Source organism: Sprattus sprattus (assembly GCF_963457725.1).
Source record: "Sprattus sprattus genome assembly, chromosome: 1".
Lineage (NCBI taxonomy): Eukaryota > Metazoa > Chordata > Actinopteri > Clupeiformes > Clupeidae > Sprattus > Sprattus sprattus.
This window is the reverse complement of record NC_137920.1, coordinates 35,310,334-35,326,848: the sequence shown is the minus strand read 5'-3', so window position 1 is coordinate 35,326,848 and position 16,515 is coordinate 35,310,334. Positions and strand designations below refer to the sequence as shown.

The 16,515-nt window shown below is 47.5% G+C and overlaps 1 protein-coding gene across 1 annotated transcript in view; it reads left to right on the top strand.

The window, feature by feature from the left end:
• vasna (vasorin a) overlaps positions 1–16,250 on the top strand; it is a 24,596-nt gene extending 8,346 nt beyond the window's left edge. The window contains exon 2 of the mRNA XM_080860634.1: positions 13,754–16,250. Within this exon, the coding sequence (XP_080716760.1) occupies positions 13,783–15,831 (2,049 nt within the window). The 5' untranslated portion in view covers positions 13,754–13,782 and the 3' untranslated portion in view covers positions 15,832–16,250. The remainder of the gene's footprint in view (positions 1–13,753) is intronic.
• Positions 16,251–16,515: the final 265 nt, after the last annotated feature.

Sequence of the window (16,515 nt, the reverse complement as noted above, 5' to 3'; positions counted from 1 at the left end):
GGTGGGACGTTAAACACCATCCAGTGTCTGATCCTCAAGCTGCCTTTTTGAACAGGCGGCAGCTCATCTGTGACCAAGATGTCTACGACAACTTATATATGAGCCCAGAACACAGACACACGTACACAGACACACACTCCCACACACACACACACATCATACCTCACAACATACATCCTGTGTGAGGAGAGTTTATGACAGAAAGAAAGAGGTTAAAGAATACATTGGATTGGACAGAAAAACAGGGACGGGCAGAGAGATCAAAGGAGAGAAATGAACACAGAGACATGGAAAGCAGAGAAAAATGCCTACAGAGAGAAGGAATGTGAAAAAAGAACGACATAATGGCAGAAAAAAGTGAAAGAGAGAGGAGGAAAGAAAAGCAGATGGAAAGAAAAGCAGAAGGAAAGAGAAACAGCGAAAAGCAGAAAGAAAAGCAAACTAGGCACACAGATAAAGGGAGCGATGAAGGGAGCGATGTGCACGCCTCACACAGACAGTACATTTTCACTCCGTCCGTGTTACTCTAACTCTCAGATGCTGATAAAGATCAGTGAGTGGATGTTCAACTGCCCCTGGCCAGTGCTATCCCAGTCTATAGCTGCTGAAGAATACCGCTCCATTTATTGAATGAACTCTAGATATCAACCTAGAACAATTTGTGCCAATGACAGACATTTAGAACAAAAGTCTGATGAGTTTCAATCACCACAAATAGCTTAATTAGAAGTGGCTCAGTACAGAATGTTCATAGCAGTGCTCTGAAATGTTTAAAGAATGTGTGTATCTGTGTGGTTTGTGTGTGTGTGTGTGTGTGTGTGTGTGTGTGTGTGTGTGTGTGTGTGCATGCTCGTGTGTTTGCATGCCTATGTGTGTGCATGTGTGCATGAGTCTATGTGTATTTGTATATGTTGAGGTCCAGTTGGGAGTATGCATGGGTTTCGTGTGTGTGTGTGTGTGTGTGTGTGTGTGTGTGTGTGTGTGTGTGTGTGTGTGTGTGTGTGTGTTTGTGTGCGTGTGTGTGTGTGTGTGTGTGTATGTGTGTGTGTGTGTGTGTGTGTGCGTGTGCGTCTGCTGGTGTGTGTGTGTGTGTGTGTGTGTGTGTGTGTGTGTGTGTGTGTGTGTGTGTGTGTGTGTGTGTGCATAACAACGTTTCTCTCTCTACACCTACATAGGATGGGGTGAAAAATGTGAGCGTTCGCTTGTTCTTGCTCTTTTGTTGCTTACTCAAGTGCAAAGGCATGTCCAGCACACCATTCAGCACACACACACACACACGCACACACCATTCAGCACACACACACACACACGCACACACCATTCAACACACACACAGGGCAGGATAAAGCCGCCAGGAGTCATGTGTCAACACCTTTTCCCCGAAGCGCAGCATGACAAGCTCTCTCTCTGTCTCTCGCTCCCTCTCTCAATGGTTTGCCTGACGTTTGCCGTTCCGCTGTGTACATCGAATGATGTGGTCTTATCCACCACTAGGCCAAACCTTCGCTTTGTCCCCATTTAAACCTACAAGTTTTATGCCTTGAACTGCATATCCAACAGAACAAGAGCGAGCAATGTGGTGAAATGGACTGAGGAAACGAACACATGAGCATAGCTAGTTCTAGCGGCATGTCAAATGAGCAATGAATGTTCGCTTGGCTGTCTGTGCAGCAGTTTTGGGAGCACTACGAGTTCGCTGACCCGTGGGCAACGCAAACACGCCACAAAGCTGGAGGTCTCACCGACTGAGACAAATCGTGTCTCCGTGTCGGAATACCAGAACAGCGGTCGACTTCAACGGACAGTCGCCGCACTGTGTTTATGAAGGGTCCCTGGTCAAAAACTCTGAAGAACACTGAAATAGTTAAGTTATAAGTGATAAGCTCATAGCAAGAAAGAACAAGTTCAGCAAATGCCGTTTTTTTTTCAGTCATGGCAGTTTTCAAGCTGTCATGCTTTAGCATGACGTCCTTACTCATACTTCTGGTAAATGTGTTTAGTGTGAAGCACGCTACTCTGCAATGTAATTGCGTTAAGTGTGAAGCCAGATACTCTGCATTGTAATTGTACTGTTGTTGTCTGATAGCAACTCTACAGCATGCACACAAATATCAGCTTTCTCACTCCCTCGCTAACTCTCTCTTTCTCTCTCTCTCTCTCTCACACACACACATAAACACAAACACAAACACAAACACACACACACACACACACACACACACACACACACACACACACACACACACACACACACACACACACACACACTTCACTCCCCACATTCTTACACTGGCCTGTGGTGAAGTGACATTCTCTTCATGACACACCTGCAACACTTGTAAAGTAATGGAGATATGAGTTATTTCAGCAGCTCTCTGTGTGCATCTGTGCACTTTTGAGCAAGGTCAGCCGCTCAAAGATACCGCTTTGATCTTACATCTTGATGTGTAGGAGTGTGTAGGAGTGCACATGCCTGTGCAAGTACATTCATGGGTGTGTAGTGTGTGTGTGTGGTTTGTGCTGTGGGTGGTGTGTGTGTGGTGTCTTGTTGTGTGTGTGGTGTGTGAGGTGTTTTGTGGTGTATGTGGTGTGTGTGTGTGTGTGTGTGGTGTTTTTGAGCATTATGTACCATGTATTTTCTTCATGGCACACAATCCTTGTTTTCGTGGCTCGGTGAAAGACAAGCAAAGGGGGGGAAGTCTTGAAAAACAGGTAGTGGCATAAGCCTAGACAAGCAACCGGGGTGACAGTGCCATCTATGCAGCCATGGCGGACCTGTAAAAACAGAGCTCCGTCTCCACGCATGAGTGACAAAATGCTGACAGCCTGCAAGTGTTTGGTCCCCTTCACCTGTCAAAAACAGTAGCCAGCTGTTGGTTATGCAATCATCTGGGCCTCAACAGTAAAGAAAGGGTTGAAGTGAAGGGTTTTTTGTAGCCTCAGACATTCGCACAAAATGTATTGAGCAATACTGAGAAGGTACGAGTAGCATTTAGTGCATACTTGCAAACATATACTAATCCTATAGACATACAACTTTGATTCACAATTAAAATGATACCTCTAGGTGGGGGTGTGTTGATATCAAAGCACAGTTAAAATGATACCTCTAGGTAGGTATGTGTTGATATCAAAGCAGTATTTCCAAGGTAGCTACATAGTTCCTCCTCCAGTTTGGTATTTGCTCGGACACACCGCAGTAAACCTGGGCCCAGGTGTGGCCCACAGCCAACCCTGATACGGCCCACACAGCTGACCCAGGTCAGATGGTAAAGTGACAACAGCCAACACTGAAACTAGAATCTCTCTCTCTTTCTACTTTCTCTCAAGATGGCCTCTCTCTCACTGATATCTGCATGGTTGACCTCATAAGCAGTCCTGCAGCTAAAACAAACAGAGAGGCTGTCTGAGAGAATGGACCAGCTCTCTATCTCTCTCACTCTCTCTCCCTCTCTCCTTCCTTTTCTCTGTGTCTCACACATTCATAAGTGGGATCCTAAGAGGTGACTGACTCTCTCTTTTGACCACATTTTATCTGCACGCTGTTGCTGCTTCTCATTTCTTGCCTCGACCCTTCTCTTTCAGCTGGTCCGTTCAGCATCTGCGCCATAACCCACAGACAGGCTGTTCATCATACATGTTTTACTCATTAACTTGCCATAGAAATGTTCTGATCACAGACAAGCTCAGTTTGGAAATGATTATGAAGTGTGCATGTCATCGTTATAATGTCTGCTCTGACGGGCCGGCTGTTCAGAACACGAAACATTTCTTGAAACGCGTCCAACTTGGACCGGGACCAGATGGAATTCTGGGGCTGATAAAGCCCGCTGACAGAGTGGCAGATACCGAGGCGCGGTGCAGGTGTGAAGTTTTATGAAGCCTTCAAGTTGTTATCCCCACTGCACCTGTAGGGACTCATACTGGATAGTGTTTATGTGTGTGTGTCTGTGTGTGTGTGTGTGTGTGTGTGTGTGTGTGTGTGTGTGTGTGTGTGCGTGTGTGTGTGTGTGTGTGTGTGTGTGTGTGGGGGTGAGGTGCTGTCATTCTCTGTCATTTATATTGGCAGGTAATGAAACAACTTGGTGATGTTAATCACCGCAGGGTAGAACTGTCCATAGAAGTGTGGCAACAGCAGTCAGTCTGACTGGTCTAGGCACTGTTTTTTTTTTTTTTAAATGTCACTTCGTTCATGTGTGAATATTAAGATGACATTATTTTGCCAAACACACAAACAGCAACCTGTGTATTATCACTTCAGTTCCTCAGTAGAGCGTTCGGAAGACTGTGAGGCGTTTTCAAGGCCGGAATATTGTGCCCTCATTACGTCTCACATTGTTCTGTATAAAATGTAGCGAGGCGAGAATGGGGGTGGGAAGATGGGGGGGAAGAGGGGTCATTGTTATTCCACTTCTGAGCCGACAGCGGAGTTGGTCACAGAGCCAGAACGTCATCTGTGTTCAAGGAAGAGTCGGCATGGTGTAACAGGGGTGTAACTAGCAGTTAACCAAATACGAAGCCGGACTACTGTGTTTTGTGTAACGACACACAGATCTGAAATTATGTTTTGTATGATGCACACCAACTCTGCTTGAGTCTGCACATTGCTATACATGTGCAACACTAAGTTCACCCTTCATTGTAGTTGAAAGAAACAGTAGGCTAGTTTATTTTTGACACTTGTTATGTTATGGCGTATTCGAGACAACTCGGAATAAGGAGCCTCCCAAAAATATTTCCGAGCTCTGACTTGCATGGATTTTCCTTCTATCTGCTGCCTATAAATACTTACGTAAAACTTAGTTTTTTTCTTTATTTTGACTGCTGGCATCTTCATGCATCTTCTTACATGTAAAAAGGTGTTTAACCATTAACCTTTCCTATCGTCAAGGTCTTTGAGGTTTCGGTTTGGTTCGGCGTAAGCAAGCAAAGGCGACAACAACATTATAGCAGGATCTCTGTATAAAAAGGACTTTATATCTTCAACAGTTAATTATCTTCCTGATGTATTAACTGTAAGCTCAACATATGAACGCATATTTAACATGTACTGTAATAGTATACAACATATATATATAGCTTTATTTAACATATAGCTTTGATCCACTCATAAACTGCTTTACTAAAACAGGTATTACTTTAATAGCCATGTCAAATGACTTGAATACATAATACAATCATTTACAATATAATAAAAATGGCTATGAATAATAGTATTCAGAAGTTACATGTCCACATAATACAATAATGACTATGATAGATGAGGGTATTAACAGGTTTCTGAGTATTGGTTTGTGTCTTGGGAAGAGACGCTGAGAGGCAATGCAGAGCAGTGTGGGCCCCTCACAGCTTTCGTCACCTTCAGCCATTGGCTCATGTGAATGAATCACGCTTAGTGCTTTATCTGATAACGACTGCCTGTGTGTGTGTGTGTGTGTGTGTGTGTGTGTTTGTGTGTGTGTGTGTGAGAGAGAGGGGGTGGGGTTGGAGAGAGAGAGAGAAAGATAAGATGAAGAAGGGCTGTGATTGTGCATGAGCCTAGATGAAACACACAGACTTGCACACAGTGAAAGATAAAATGAAGCAGAGAGGGAGAGGATGACCCCATGCTCATGTTTTTCTGCTGGATGACCTACAAAGGAGCCCTTATAATGCCCCTATAATGCCTTTATAATGCCCCATTGAGCCCTTATAATGCCCCATTGGCTTTTATTGGAGGTGTATGTGGGTGGTGGATAGGGTGGGCTTGAGAGTTGCCCATCACACATGACCCAGCAGACAGAGGTGCCACAGATGGCAGTCGAGGAGCTTCTATGACAAAGAAAGAGCAGGGCTGTGTCCAGCTAGATCAACACTGAGATATGCCGGTGGGTTTGCACAAGGCTCCAGTTACTCTGTCTGTGTATGTGTGTCCGGTGTGTGTGTGTGTTTTTCAATGGGTGTTTGTTTTGCTTTTGGGGTTGTTGAAGAGTAAGTCATTAGTCACTGGCCCCTTGGCCCAGATAGACAGGAAAGCTTTACCTGTCCTAGTTGAAAGGGTAGGACTTTACCCGTCCTAGTTGAAAGGGTAGGACTTTACCTGTCCTAGTTGAAAAGGGTAGGACTTTACCTGCCATTAGTTAGGATTGAGTTAAGAGTGCAGTTTTGAATGCCACTGCTAGTTATGCTTTGCTATTGTCACTCTAAATGCACACATGATTGGACAAGCACACACAGTCACAGTCACACCCAGACACAGGTATTAACACACACACACACACACATCGTCTGATAAAGGCAGCAAAATGTACTTTCTAACCCTCAGGCTTTACAGTGTAAGTGAACACTGAAGTCCCCCCCCCCCCTGTTTCATGTCTTTGTGCTCCAGCTGTACCAGACAGAGCCACGCGTTCAGCTTTGAGCTGCATCAGGGAGTGAAACTCTAACCCCGTGTTTCCCCCAGTCCCAGACAGACGGGGGGGAGTGTCTTTTCACGTGTGCTGTGAGTAGCCTGCTTTGTAAGCTGCTTTTGTGTTTGTGTGTATAAAGGGGATTTCTTTTGGTGTGTGTGTGTGTGTGTGTGTGTGTGTGTGTGTGTGTGTTGGGGGGGGGGGGCTGGGGGGCAGACACTAATGAGGGGTAGGGGTCAGTTCAGGAAGTAGCTTTGTGGCTGGCTTTGAATGCCAACGGTGTGCCTCTGATGAATTACACTGTTCTGTGAAGTCACAGGATCTAATTGTGTGTGTGTGTGTGTGTGTGTGTGTGTGTGTTTGCGACGTACTTTACATTCAGAGAGGCGTTCTGCTGCCACGTTCCGCTACAGTCGGTGTTGTGTTTCGCGACACGCCGGGTCACTTCTCCGCTCTACTCCGCAGGGAGCTCGGCCTGCCGCACACAGGGTCGGGTTTTATTGGCCACCAGTGTCAGTGTTCCTTTAGGATTACGGGTGTGCTCTGGTACCCGCTGGCGGTCCTGTCACCATCAGCTCCAGAGCCTGCCGCAGCAACCGTCTGCCTGTTGACTGCTGACGTCCGTGTCATGTTCATTTATGTCCAGTTTATAGTTAAAGTATAAGTTTAAAAAAAAAATGTTGTGTTGCTGGAGACAAATTGTTGACAAAGGATTGTGGTAAAAACTTGTGGCGAAAGTGTTTGCAAGAAGCTGTGAGCTATTCCATTGTGTTTCTGAGGTTTGAAATTGTAGTCAGATGTTGTATCAGCCGGTAAGGGTATTCACTGTTCTCTCCATGCAGTGTCAAGGTTTACTAGACTCAAGGCTTAGCTTTGCCTAACTGAAAATGACCCCACCCTTCATGCATTAATATAGTATTTTAATTGATGCGGTATGTAGCTTGGGCATACTGTGGTGTTGTGCAGCAAACAAAGTGATTTTGTGATACTTTGTAGCGCTTCATTCATGCTATTCCTTTGAAGTGGTGTCACTGAGGAGGGGTGAATGTATTGAAGTTCTCATCTTTGATTTGATTTTATATATTCCTCAAACCTAATTGGTTTTTAAAGTCGTAGTTGCCAAGTGGAAGACGTGTATGACACCGTAGCCAGAGGCTCCGACAAACAACCAGCAATCAGTTTGATTTTGGATTTGTGTGGTTTTTGCAGTTGACTGTAATTAAAGGACTGTAATTATGGTAGAAGCTTAGATGATGATCTTTGCAATTAATTTCAGAGCTGTGTGGTCTGAATGTGAGTTGGCATGGCTTGCTAAACTGTAGTTTAACTGTCAACACACACACACACCCAAGCATATTTATGTGGAAAGGGAAGGGCCGTTGCTCGCTCGTGTTTTTGTGGATTAAAAAAGTCAAACACTTTCAAAAAGAACAAAATAATTTGCCTGAGAGATTGGGAGGAACTTTTGTTGTAGCTGGATGATAAACTAAGCAAAGATTGTGAGCATGAATATCGGGCAACAAAGCTGTCACAGCCAACAGATTCATCCACCATTTGTAACAGATTGCAAAGGTAATGGAAATTTATTGTGTAAAACGTGTCATTTAATACAGCATTTAATCAAGAATCCAAAGCACTCTATAGGGGAGTAGAGAACGGTGTTCAGCTACGCACATCATCTTAATCGTGTTACAGTAAGATACGATTTGGTTATGATATGATGCTTATATGACTATATATTCAAAAGTTGTTCTGATATTGCACAGCACAATAAGCCACTGTGTGTTAGAGCACTTCCATGGAGTCCATGAGGCATCCACATATACTTGGAGGTGAAGTCACATGAACCTTTCTGACGTTTAAAATACTCAAAGTAGGGGCGAGACAGGGAGAGAGAGAAAGAAATGGAAGGACAGACAGAGAAATAAGAGAAAGAGAGAAGAAAAGAGAGAGAGAGACATAGAGAGAGGCAGAGAAAGAGGGAAATTGAAGGACCGAGAGAAAGAGAAGAAAACATAAGAGAGAGAGAGAGATGGAAGGGCAGAGAGAAAGAGAAGAGAGAGAAAGAAAGAAATGGAAGGACAGAGAGAGAGAAGAAAAGAGAGAGAGAAAGAGACAGGGAGAGATAGAGAGAAAGAGAAGAGAGAGAGAGAGAGAAATAAAAGGATAGAGCCAGAGAAGAAAATAAAAGAGAGAGAGAGAGAGAGAGAGAGAGACCAAAGCAAATAATTTCTGAAAAATTTGGCCATAAGCCTTTCATTCCTTCTCTCATCCCTCCCACTCCCTCGTTCATTTGATCCCTCGGCCCGTGGCTCAGCATTCAAAGCCAAATGATTTTGGAGAGAAGAATTTTGGGAGAAAGAACAGCAAGCCCTAATAAGCTGGGCACAGATGGACATTATTATTATTATTGTTATTCAGGATTTCATAACTTCTGGGCATTCGTTCACTGTATTCATATCGACAAGGCAAGCATACAATCATATCGGCTAAGATCTGAATAAAGACACAGGCAGAGAGAATGTGTGTGTGTTGGGGGGGTGGGGGTTGCAGATAAGGATGGTTTATTGATACATATTTCATTAGGCTGTAATGATGTTTTTTCATGGGAGGAAAGATTTGCGGGAGAGTTGTGGTTTCCTGGGTTGAGCCCTGGCTGTGTTTGCTTTGTCACATGACACCCGGCCACACATACAGCAAGTGTGCAAGTACAATACATACAGTGTGCCTTCACCAGTGTGCCCTCACCAGTGTGCCCTCACCAGTGTCCCCCTTTACAAGTGTGCCCTCACCAGTGTGCCTTCACCAGTGTGCCCTCACCAGTGTGCCCTCACCAGTGTGCCCTCACCAGTGTGCCCTCACCAGTGTGCCCTCACCAGTGTCCCCCTTTACAAGTGTGCCCTCACCAGTGTGCCTTCACCAGTGTGCCCTCACCAGTGTGCCCTCACCAGTGTGCCCTCACCAGTGTGCCTTCACCAGTGTGCCCTCACAAGTGTGCCCTCACCAGTGTGCCCTCACCAGTGTGCCCTCACCAGTGTCCCCCTTTACAAGTGTGCCCTCACCAGTGTGGCCTCACCAGTGTCCCCCTTTACAAGTGTGCCCTCACCAGTGTGCCCTCACCAGTGTGCCTTCACCTTCCTGTTTATCCTCCACACTCGCCTCCACCTCACGCCGAGCCCCAAACACCATATAAGGACAGGAGCGTGTGCGTACGTATAAGCGATTGGTGATTGGCTGGAGGCGCAGGGTGCCCTTTGGCATGCCCTGCCTGCCGGCGGTTAGTTAATACAAGGTATGCTTTTGTGATGTCATTGCTTTTGGATGACAAACAGGCGCCACATACTCACCTGACAGAAGCGATGCCAAACCAGTTTGACACTGTTAGTTTCCATTTATAGAGGGGGATTAGGAGGGACAATGCAGAGGATATTAGTTACTAGAGCAGGGGTTGTGGTGAGGTCATATCCTCATATGATGCGTTAGCAGGTTGTGATGAGGTCATATCCTCATATGATGCGATGGCAGGTTGTGATGAGGTCGTATCCTCATATGATGCCTTGGGAGATTGTGATGAGGTCATATCCTTATATGATGCCTTGGCAGGTTGGGATGCCTTTGTGAGGTTCTGTGAGCGTGGTCAGGTGCCCATTAATATGGTTTACTTACACAGGGTTTGGTAATAGGAACGGTTCCTTTTCAAGGCAGGTTAAATAGTGATGCTTGCTTATTTTATGATCTCAGCCCTGTTCTTTTGGTAGTACAATTTTTTTTAAATTGTGCCTACCATAACTCATGATTGTATGAGTGATTGATTAGAATATCCGTTGAAAAACATCCTACTTTACAGTAAATTCCATACTTCTGTTGTGTTTAAGGCTATTTCATACGAGGAGAGAGGGGTTGGAGTTGTATGTGGTTGTCAGTACAGTACAGTATATCCTCGTCCTTCTCCTCGCCTGCATCCATCCTCCTTCCTTCCCTCTCTCCCTCTCTCTCCCCCTTTCCATCTCGATCCCTCCCTCTCTCTCCCCCATTCCATCTCTATCCCTCCCTCTCTCCCTCTCTCTCCCCCTTTCCATCTCTATCCCTCTTTCTCTCTCCATCTCTTTCCCTCCCTCTCTCTCTCTCCCCCTTTCCATATCTATCCTTCCCTCTCTCTCCATCTCTTTCCCTCCCTCTCTCTCTCACTCCCTTTCAATCTCTATCCCTCCCTCTCTCTCTCTCTCTCTCTCCCCCTTTCAATCTCTATCCCTCCCTATCTCTCTTTCTCTCTCTCGATCTCTCTCCCTCCCTCTGTCTCTCTCTCTCCATCTCTCTCCCTCCCTCTGTCTCTCTCTCCATCTCTTTCTCCATATCTCACGCTCCATCTCTGTCTCTGTCTCCCTCCCTCCTCTCTCTCCTTCCCTCTCTCTCTCTTTTCTCTCTTTTCCTCTCTTCTCTCAGCTGCAACCCCAGCTCTGGCCTCCTCCTGCCTTCCTGTGATGAAGATGGATTTTAAGGGTTATTGCGAATTCCAGCCGTGCCGGTGGGATCAGGCGCTGGCCAGGAGGGAGTGCAGGGCGAGGACGGGGACGGGGAGAGGAGGGAGAGGAGCCGTCGCCCGCTTTAATGAAAAAGGGGGTCCGATTTCGCTCCAACTTCCACTCTGGCGTTCTGAGCGGGGTGGGGTGGGGTGGGGTGGGGTGGGGAGGTTGGCAGCAGAGGAGAGTTGTGGATTTTTCTTTTTTTGTGTTGGAGGAGGGTGCAGTGGGGAGGGGCGGGGGGCGTGTGGCAATATGCAAGAGGGACCACAGATTGACATGAGGTCAAGAGGAGAGAGGGGCCCAAGGAAACGAGGGAGTTGATGGAGGAACACAGACAAGATTGAGGGGCACAAACAATTTGCCATAGCGTTATGTGTTTAGAACAAGAATAACGCTTTCACTAAATGCATGACAAAATATATGACAGTATGACAGTTTTCACTAAATAGTGACATTTCCTACAATGATAAATGATGATCCCAACGGTACGATGCTGAAGCGGTCCAGTTGTCATCAAAAGCATTTTATAAATTAGAGCAGGTTTTCAAAAACACGATACGAGACAATTATGCTTGGTATGCAATAATGAGATGCCACAAGGCTGCCAAGAAACAAATAGGAACGGGTCTGCAATCATACTTTAGGGAATGTGACAGCTCACCCCACAAACTCCACCAAGAGAATGATCCGGCATGTCTGTGGCTCTGTTCTGGAAGATTTAGCCAGGAGTGATAACACATGCATGAAATGACTGGCCAGTAAAGCATGAATATGTTGGGGACTACAGTATCTGGGTATGTTAAAGCTGCAAAATGCTGTAAAATGCAACATTTGTGTTTTTTCTACATTATTAACAAATACTGTGAGGGAGGTGAGCATGGTTTGTAGAAAGGTGGACTGAAACTGGAGACATCTGCAGTGAGTTGAACCATATGTTTTACGGTCCCAAACCCCTTCAGCCAAGTATGACCGTAAAGCTCACAACCATACCTCTTTTATGCACTTTTTTTTTGTACTTATCTCAGAGGATATCCCAGCAGAGCAGAGCAGTAACATCCAAAGCAGGGAAAAGTGATATTTCATGTGGGATGATATCACCAGCTTAGAGGGGGTAACCAGTGGTCACAGAGTTTGCGGTGTGCTTTTGATATGTTCTCCTCACCTCACTACAAAAGGATGCGGGCCAAAACAGAGCTCGACACCCCACCCCCCACCACTCCCAGCATTCATCAAAGAAAGGCAACACCAGACAGTTCATTTTGTGTTGAATTTTCAGAGCACAATGGAGACATTGTAAAATGCCCCTCAGACCACACACTCCGGGCTTCTTGCTATCCTGTGGCTTAGGCAGAATTTGTTTTTGTGCCCTAAATGCTGCTCAAGGTTTTAGGGGGAGATTTGTGATATCAGTGAACGAGTCAACACACATTGGCCCTCACATGCGCTCGACCGGGGCGCTTGCGTATAGCCATAAAGACCCAGCGCTGTCTGAGCGAAGGTGGGAAAACAGACTGGTCATCCGCCATCCCGGCCAGTCTTCCCTCGCTGTTTATTTGCCTGGTTTCTGCCCCGCTTATGAGCTGCACTCGGAGCCCGGGGGGCTTATAGTCGTGTGTGTGGTATCTGTGCTCTGCGTGTGGGTGGGTAGGGAAGAGAGTGTGTGTGTGTGTGTGTGGAGTGTGTGGGTGTGGATGTTTGATTATGCTCGAATGTGTGTGTGTGTGTGTGTGTATTTGCAGAGGCATGTTTGTATGGAACGGCCACTCACTGTTTATGTAGGTACAGGGCCAGGGGCGCCACACGCCTCTCACCAAAATTTGGGGCCAACCCGAACCCCCTGTGGGTGGGCCTGCCTGCAGGGCACAGGCACCATACCCCACATCTTAAAGCGTGGGAGATTCACCACACAAACAGCACAGTCCAACATGGCTGACTGTGTTTTAAAGAGTGGGAGATGAGTTCACCACACAAACAGCACAGTCCACCATGGTTGACTGTGTTTTAAAGAGTGGGAGATCAGTTCACCACACAAACAGCACAGTGCACCATGGCTGACTGTGTTTTAAAGAGTGAGAGATGAGTTCACCACACAAACAGCACAGTCCACCATGGCTGACTGTGTTTTAAAGCGTGAGAGATGAGTTCACCCCACAAACAGCACAGTCCACCATGGCTGACTGTGTTTTAAAGAGTGGGAGATGAGTTCACCACACAAACAGCACAGTCCACCATGGTTAACTGTGTTTTACTGAGCAGAGGATCGGGGGGTGGAGCTTCGAGAGAGCTGCCAAAGCTTTATGAATGCTAAGTCCGTGTCTGTGGCACATAAAGAATGGAAAAACACAGTGTTTGAGTAAGAGGTTCTTTCTTTCTTCTCTAAAGTGCAAATGAAAACCTACAACAAGAACAACAAGCTTAACTTCTCTGGAGACTTTGTCAGTACAAATCTTGTACTTTTGTATGGTGTTGCTAGAATTGGCTATCCAACCTAAGCTACAGAGAATAGTAATTTGATCATACATTAAAAAACATCCATCGTCCTATTCAGGTTTGAAAATGTAAAAGTTAGAAGGTTTTATGCTAGCATGCTAAACATTTGTTTGTAATTATTTGTATACTTATGCCAGACTATGATTTAAATGAAAACTTTTGAATGAAATTCTATAATGCATCTACACATGACATTTCTCTGGATTAATTAATTCAATCAAATCACACAATCACAAAAAAACACATTTACTGCCTGATTTCATTAACTACGTTTTTTCATACACTCTTGACACATGAGTTGCCATTGTGACTGGCCTGTTTCTGAGCTGCCTTTATTTTGTGTTCCTGCAGGACTCATTGTTGGTCTGGGAGGGGACAGCATGTGGTTCTCTACTCCAGCATGGCCGGTTCTCCTGCTGTTCCTCCAGTCGTCTCTGAGCCTGAGCAGTGGCTGCCCGGAGAGCTGTTCCTGCCTCCCGGGCGACAGCATCTTCTGCATGGAGCGACGGTCCAGCTTCATGCCCAGTGCCATCCCTGCCTCCACCAAGCAGCTCTACGTCTTCCAGAATGGCATCAACACTCTGTCTGAGGACGACTTCACTGACCTTGGGGAGCTGGAATTGCTGGACTTGAGCCAGAACCAGCTGGTGGAGCTCCCAGACGGAGTGTTCCGGCAGCTGTCTTCTCTCCGCAACTTGGATCTGTCCTCGAACCAAATCACGTACATCGCCGAGCAAAGCTTCTCGGGGTTGGTCACACTTGAGAGGCTCTATCTCTACAGCAACCGCATCCAGAGCATCCACCCGGCCGCCTTTGTAGGGCTGGAGAAACTTCTGGAACTCAAGCTGCAACAGAATGCCCTCACCATCCTTCCCCCTATCCGCTTACCCAGACTCCTCCTCCTGGACATCAGCCACAACAACATTCCACCCTCCAGCTCTGCTGACTTCCAGACCCCCAATTTGGAGTCCCTGAAGATGGCTGGGCTCGGGCTGACCAGCCTGGACAATGAGCTGATGAGTTCCCTGACCAACCTCCACGATTTGGACTTGTCTCAGAACAAGCTGTCTGCGATGCCCCCCGCTCTAAAGTCTGTCAAGGGGTTGATTCGCCTCAGCTTGGCTTCGAACCAGCTGGGACAGCTGGTGAAGGAGGATTTTGAGAACCTGGTCGCGCTCCAGGCACTTGACCTCAGCAACCTCAACCTCCAGGGCTTTCCCGTGGGCTTCTTCCAGCTCTTCCCCAAACTGCAACAGCTGGTGGCTGCAGAGAACCCCTTCAACTGCCTGTGCCCGCTTGCCTGGTTCCCCGCTTGGCTGCGGGGACAGAAGGTGGAGCTTGGCCGCAAGGAAGAGACCCGCTGCCACTTCCCACCCAGCAACTCTGGGAAGGTGTTGGTAGAGCTGGACCACAAGGATTTCGGCTGCCCCGTCACCACCACTGTGCGGACCCAGGCGCCGGTGATCAGCAGCACCCTCGCCGCACTCACCCCCACCTCGCGCACAGGCACCACGACTCTTGCCCCTCCGAGTGTTCACACTCCTTCTCCAGAGGCCGACAGCTTCCTCCATCCCCAGAACCCGGCTGCCTCCCCGAGCAGTGCTGGCGAGGGTCACGAGGAGGTCATGTGCCCCTCCAATATCTGCCTGAATGGGGGCACCTGCAAGTTCAACCAGCAGGGGCAAGTGGAGTGTCTGTGCCCCTCCGTCACCACAGGGCTGTACTGTGAGAACCTGGAGGAGTCGCAGTCTTTCCCCTCGATCCCGGAGGTGGCTGTGGTCACAGCAGCAACCCCTGAGCCGGACATCAGCTCTCGACATGTGACCAGCACGTCTATCCTCCTCGACCTGCACCGCTACATCGAGACACGGCCACACATTCGAGGCATTCGACTTACCTACCGCAACCTCTCCGGACCCGACCAGCGGCCCATCCATCTGAGTGTCCCAGCTACGTACCCTGAATACACACTACGAGGGTTGAGACCCAACTGCACTTACTCGGTCTGTGCCAGCCCCTTGGGCGAGTCTGGCGCTGGAGGTTCCTGCATGGAAGCGAGGACTGCAGGTGCGCCGATCACCTCAACTGTTCAGCCCCGCATCGAAGGGCCCATGGCCTCCTCCTTCGCACTGGCGCTGGCTGGCCTGGCCCTGGTGATGGTGGTGACGGCCATCGTGGCAGTGATCATTTTCCTCCGCAGGAGGAAGTGGGCAAAAGCTCACGTGGAGCTGGACGCTGTAGAGCCGACCCCTCTGGAGCTTGAAGGGGTCAAGACGTGTCTCGAGAACGGGGCGCTCCCCCAGAAGCAGCCGGAGATCACGCCCTGCCCCCCGCAGACACCGAACGGCGTGGAGTACGAGGTGCTGCTCATGCAGGGACAGACCAACGCTAACAACAACGTGGCCAGCCTGAAACCCTCGTACTTCTGAGCATGAAAAGAGACAGCTTCAGTTCACTTACTTCTGAGCATGAAAAGAGACAGCTACAGTTCACTTACTTCTGAGCTTATGTGACTGCAGTTCAGACCTTCAGCCCATAATGGGCTTTTCTGGCTATGAACATATTCTCTCTTCCCCAATGGGTTACGCAGATAGCTATGCTAACTGTTTGTGAGCAAGCAAACCCAGCCAGCTGAAATTTGTTTGCTAGAGACAAAGGAAGTGCAATTGCCTGCAGAGGTATTTTTTCCTCTTGAAAAGGAAGGTGCCTTTGTTTTGCATTTTCTTATGTCTGGCTTGTATTGTAATGATTTTTATACACATGAAACGAAAGATGTAATACTTTGCAATCATGTTGCTGGACTAGGAGATTGGGGAGTGTGTTTGGATGTCTGCTATGCTGGCTCAGGCCCAGGACAGAGAGTCGAGGAGGTCGGGGGAGAGGGAGGGAGGGCTTGGGGGGTGCAGTTAGGGGAGGATTTGGGGGATGAATTGGGGAAAGGGAGGGGAGAGGAAACACACAGAAGTTTGTGTGTACGTGTGTGACACTGTGTGACACAACAAGACACGACAGACACACCAGGACTGCGCCTCCGCCATGGCAACGAGCCATTTCTTTCGTCTCCGCTTGCTGGCTCCTCTTGGGAAAGACGGGAAAAAAAAAAAAAAAAAAAA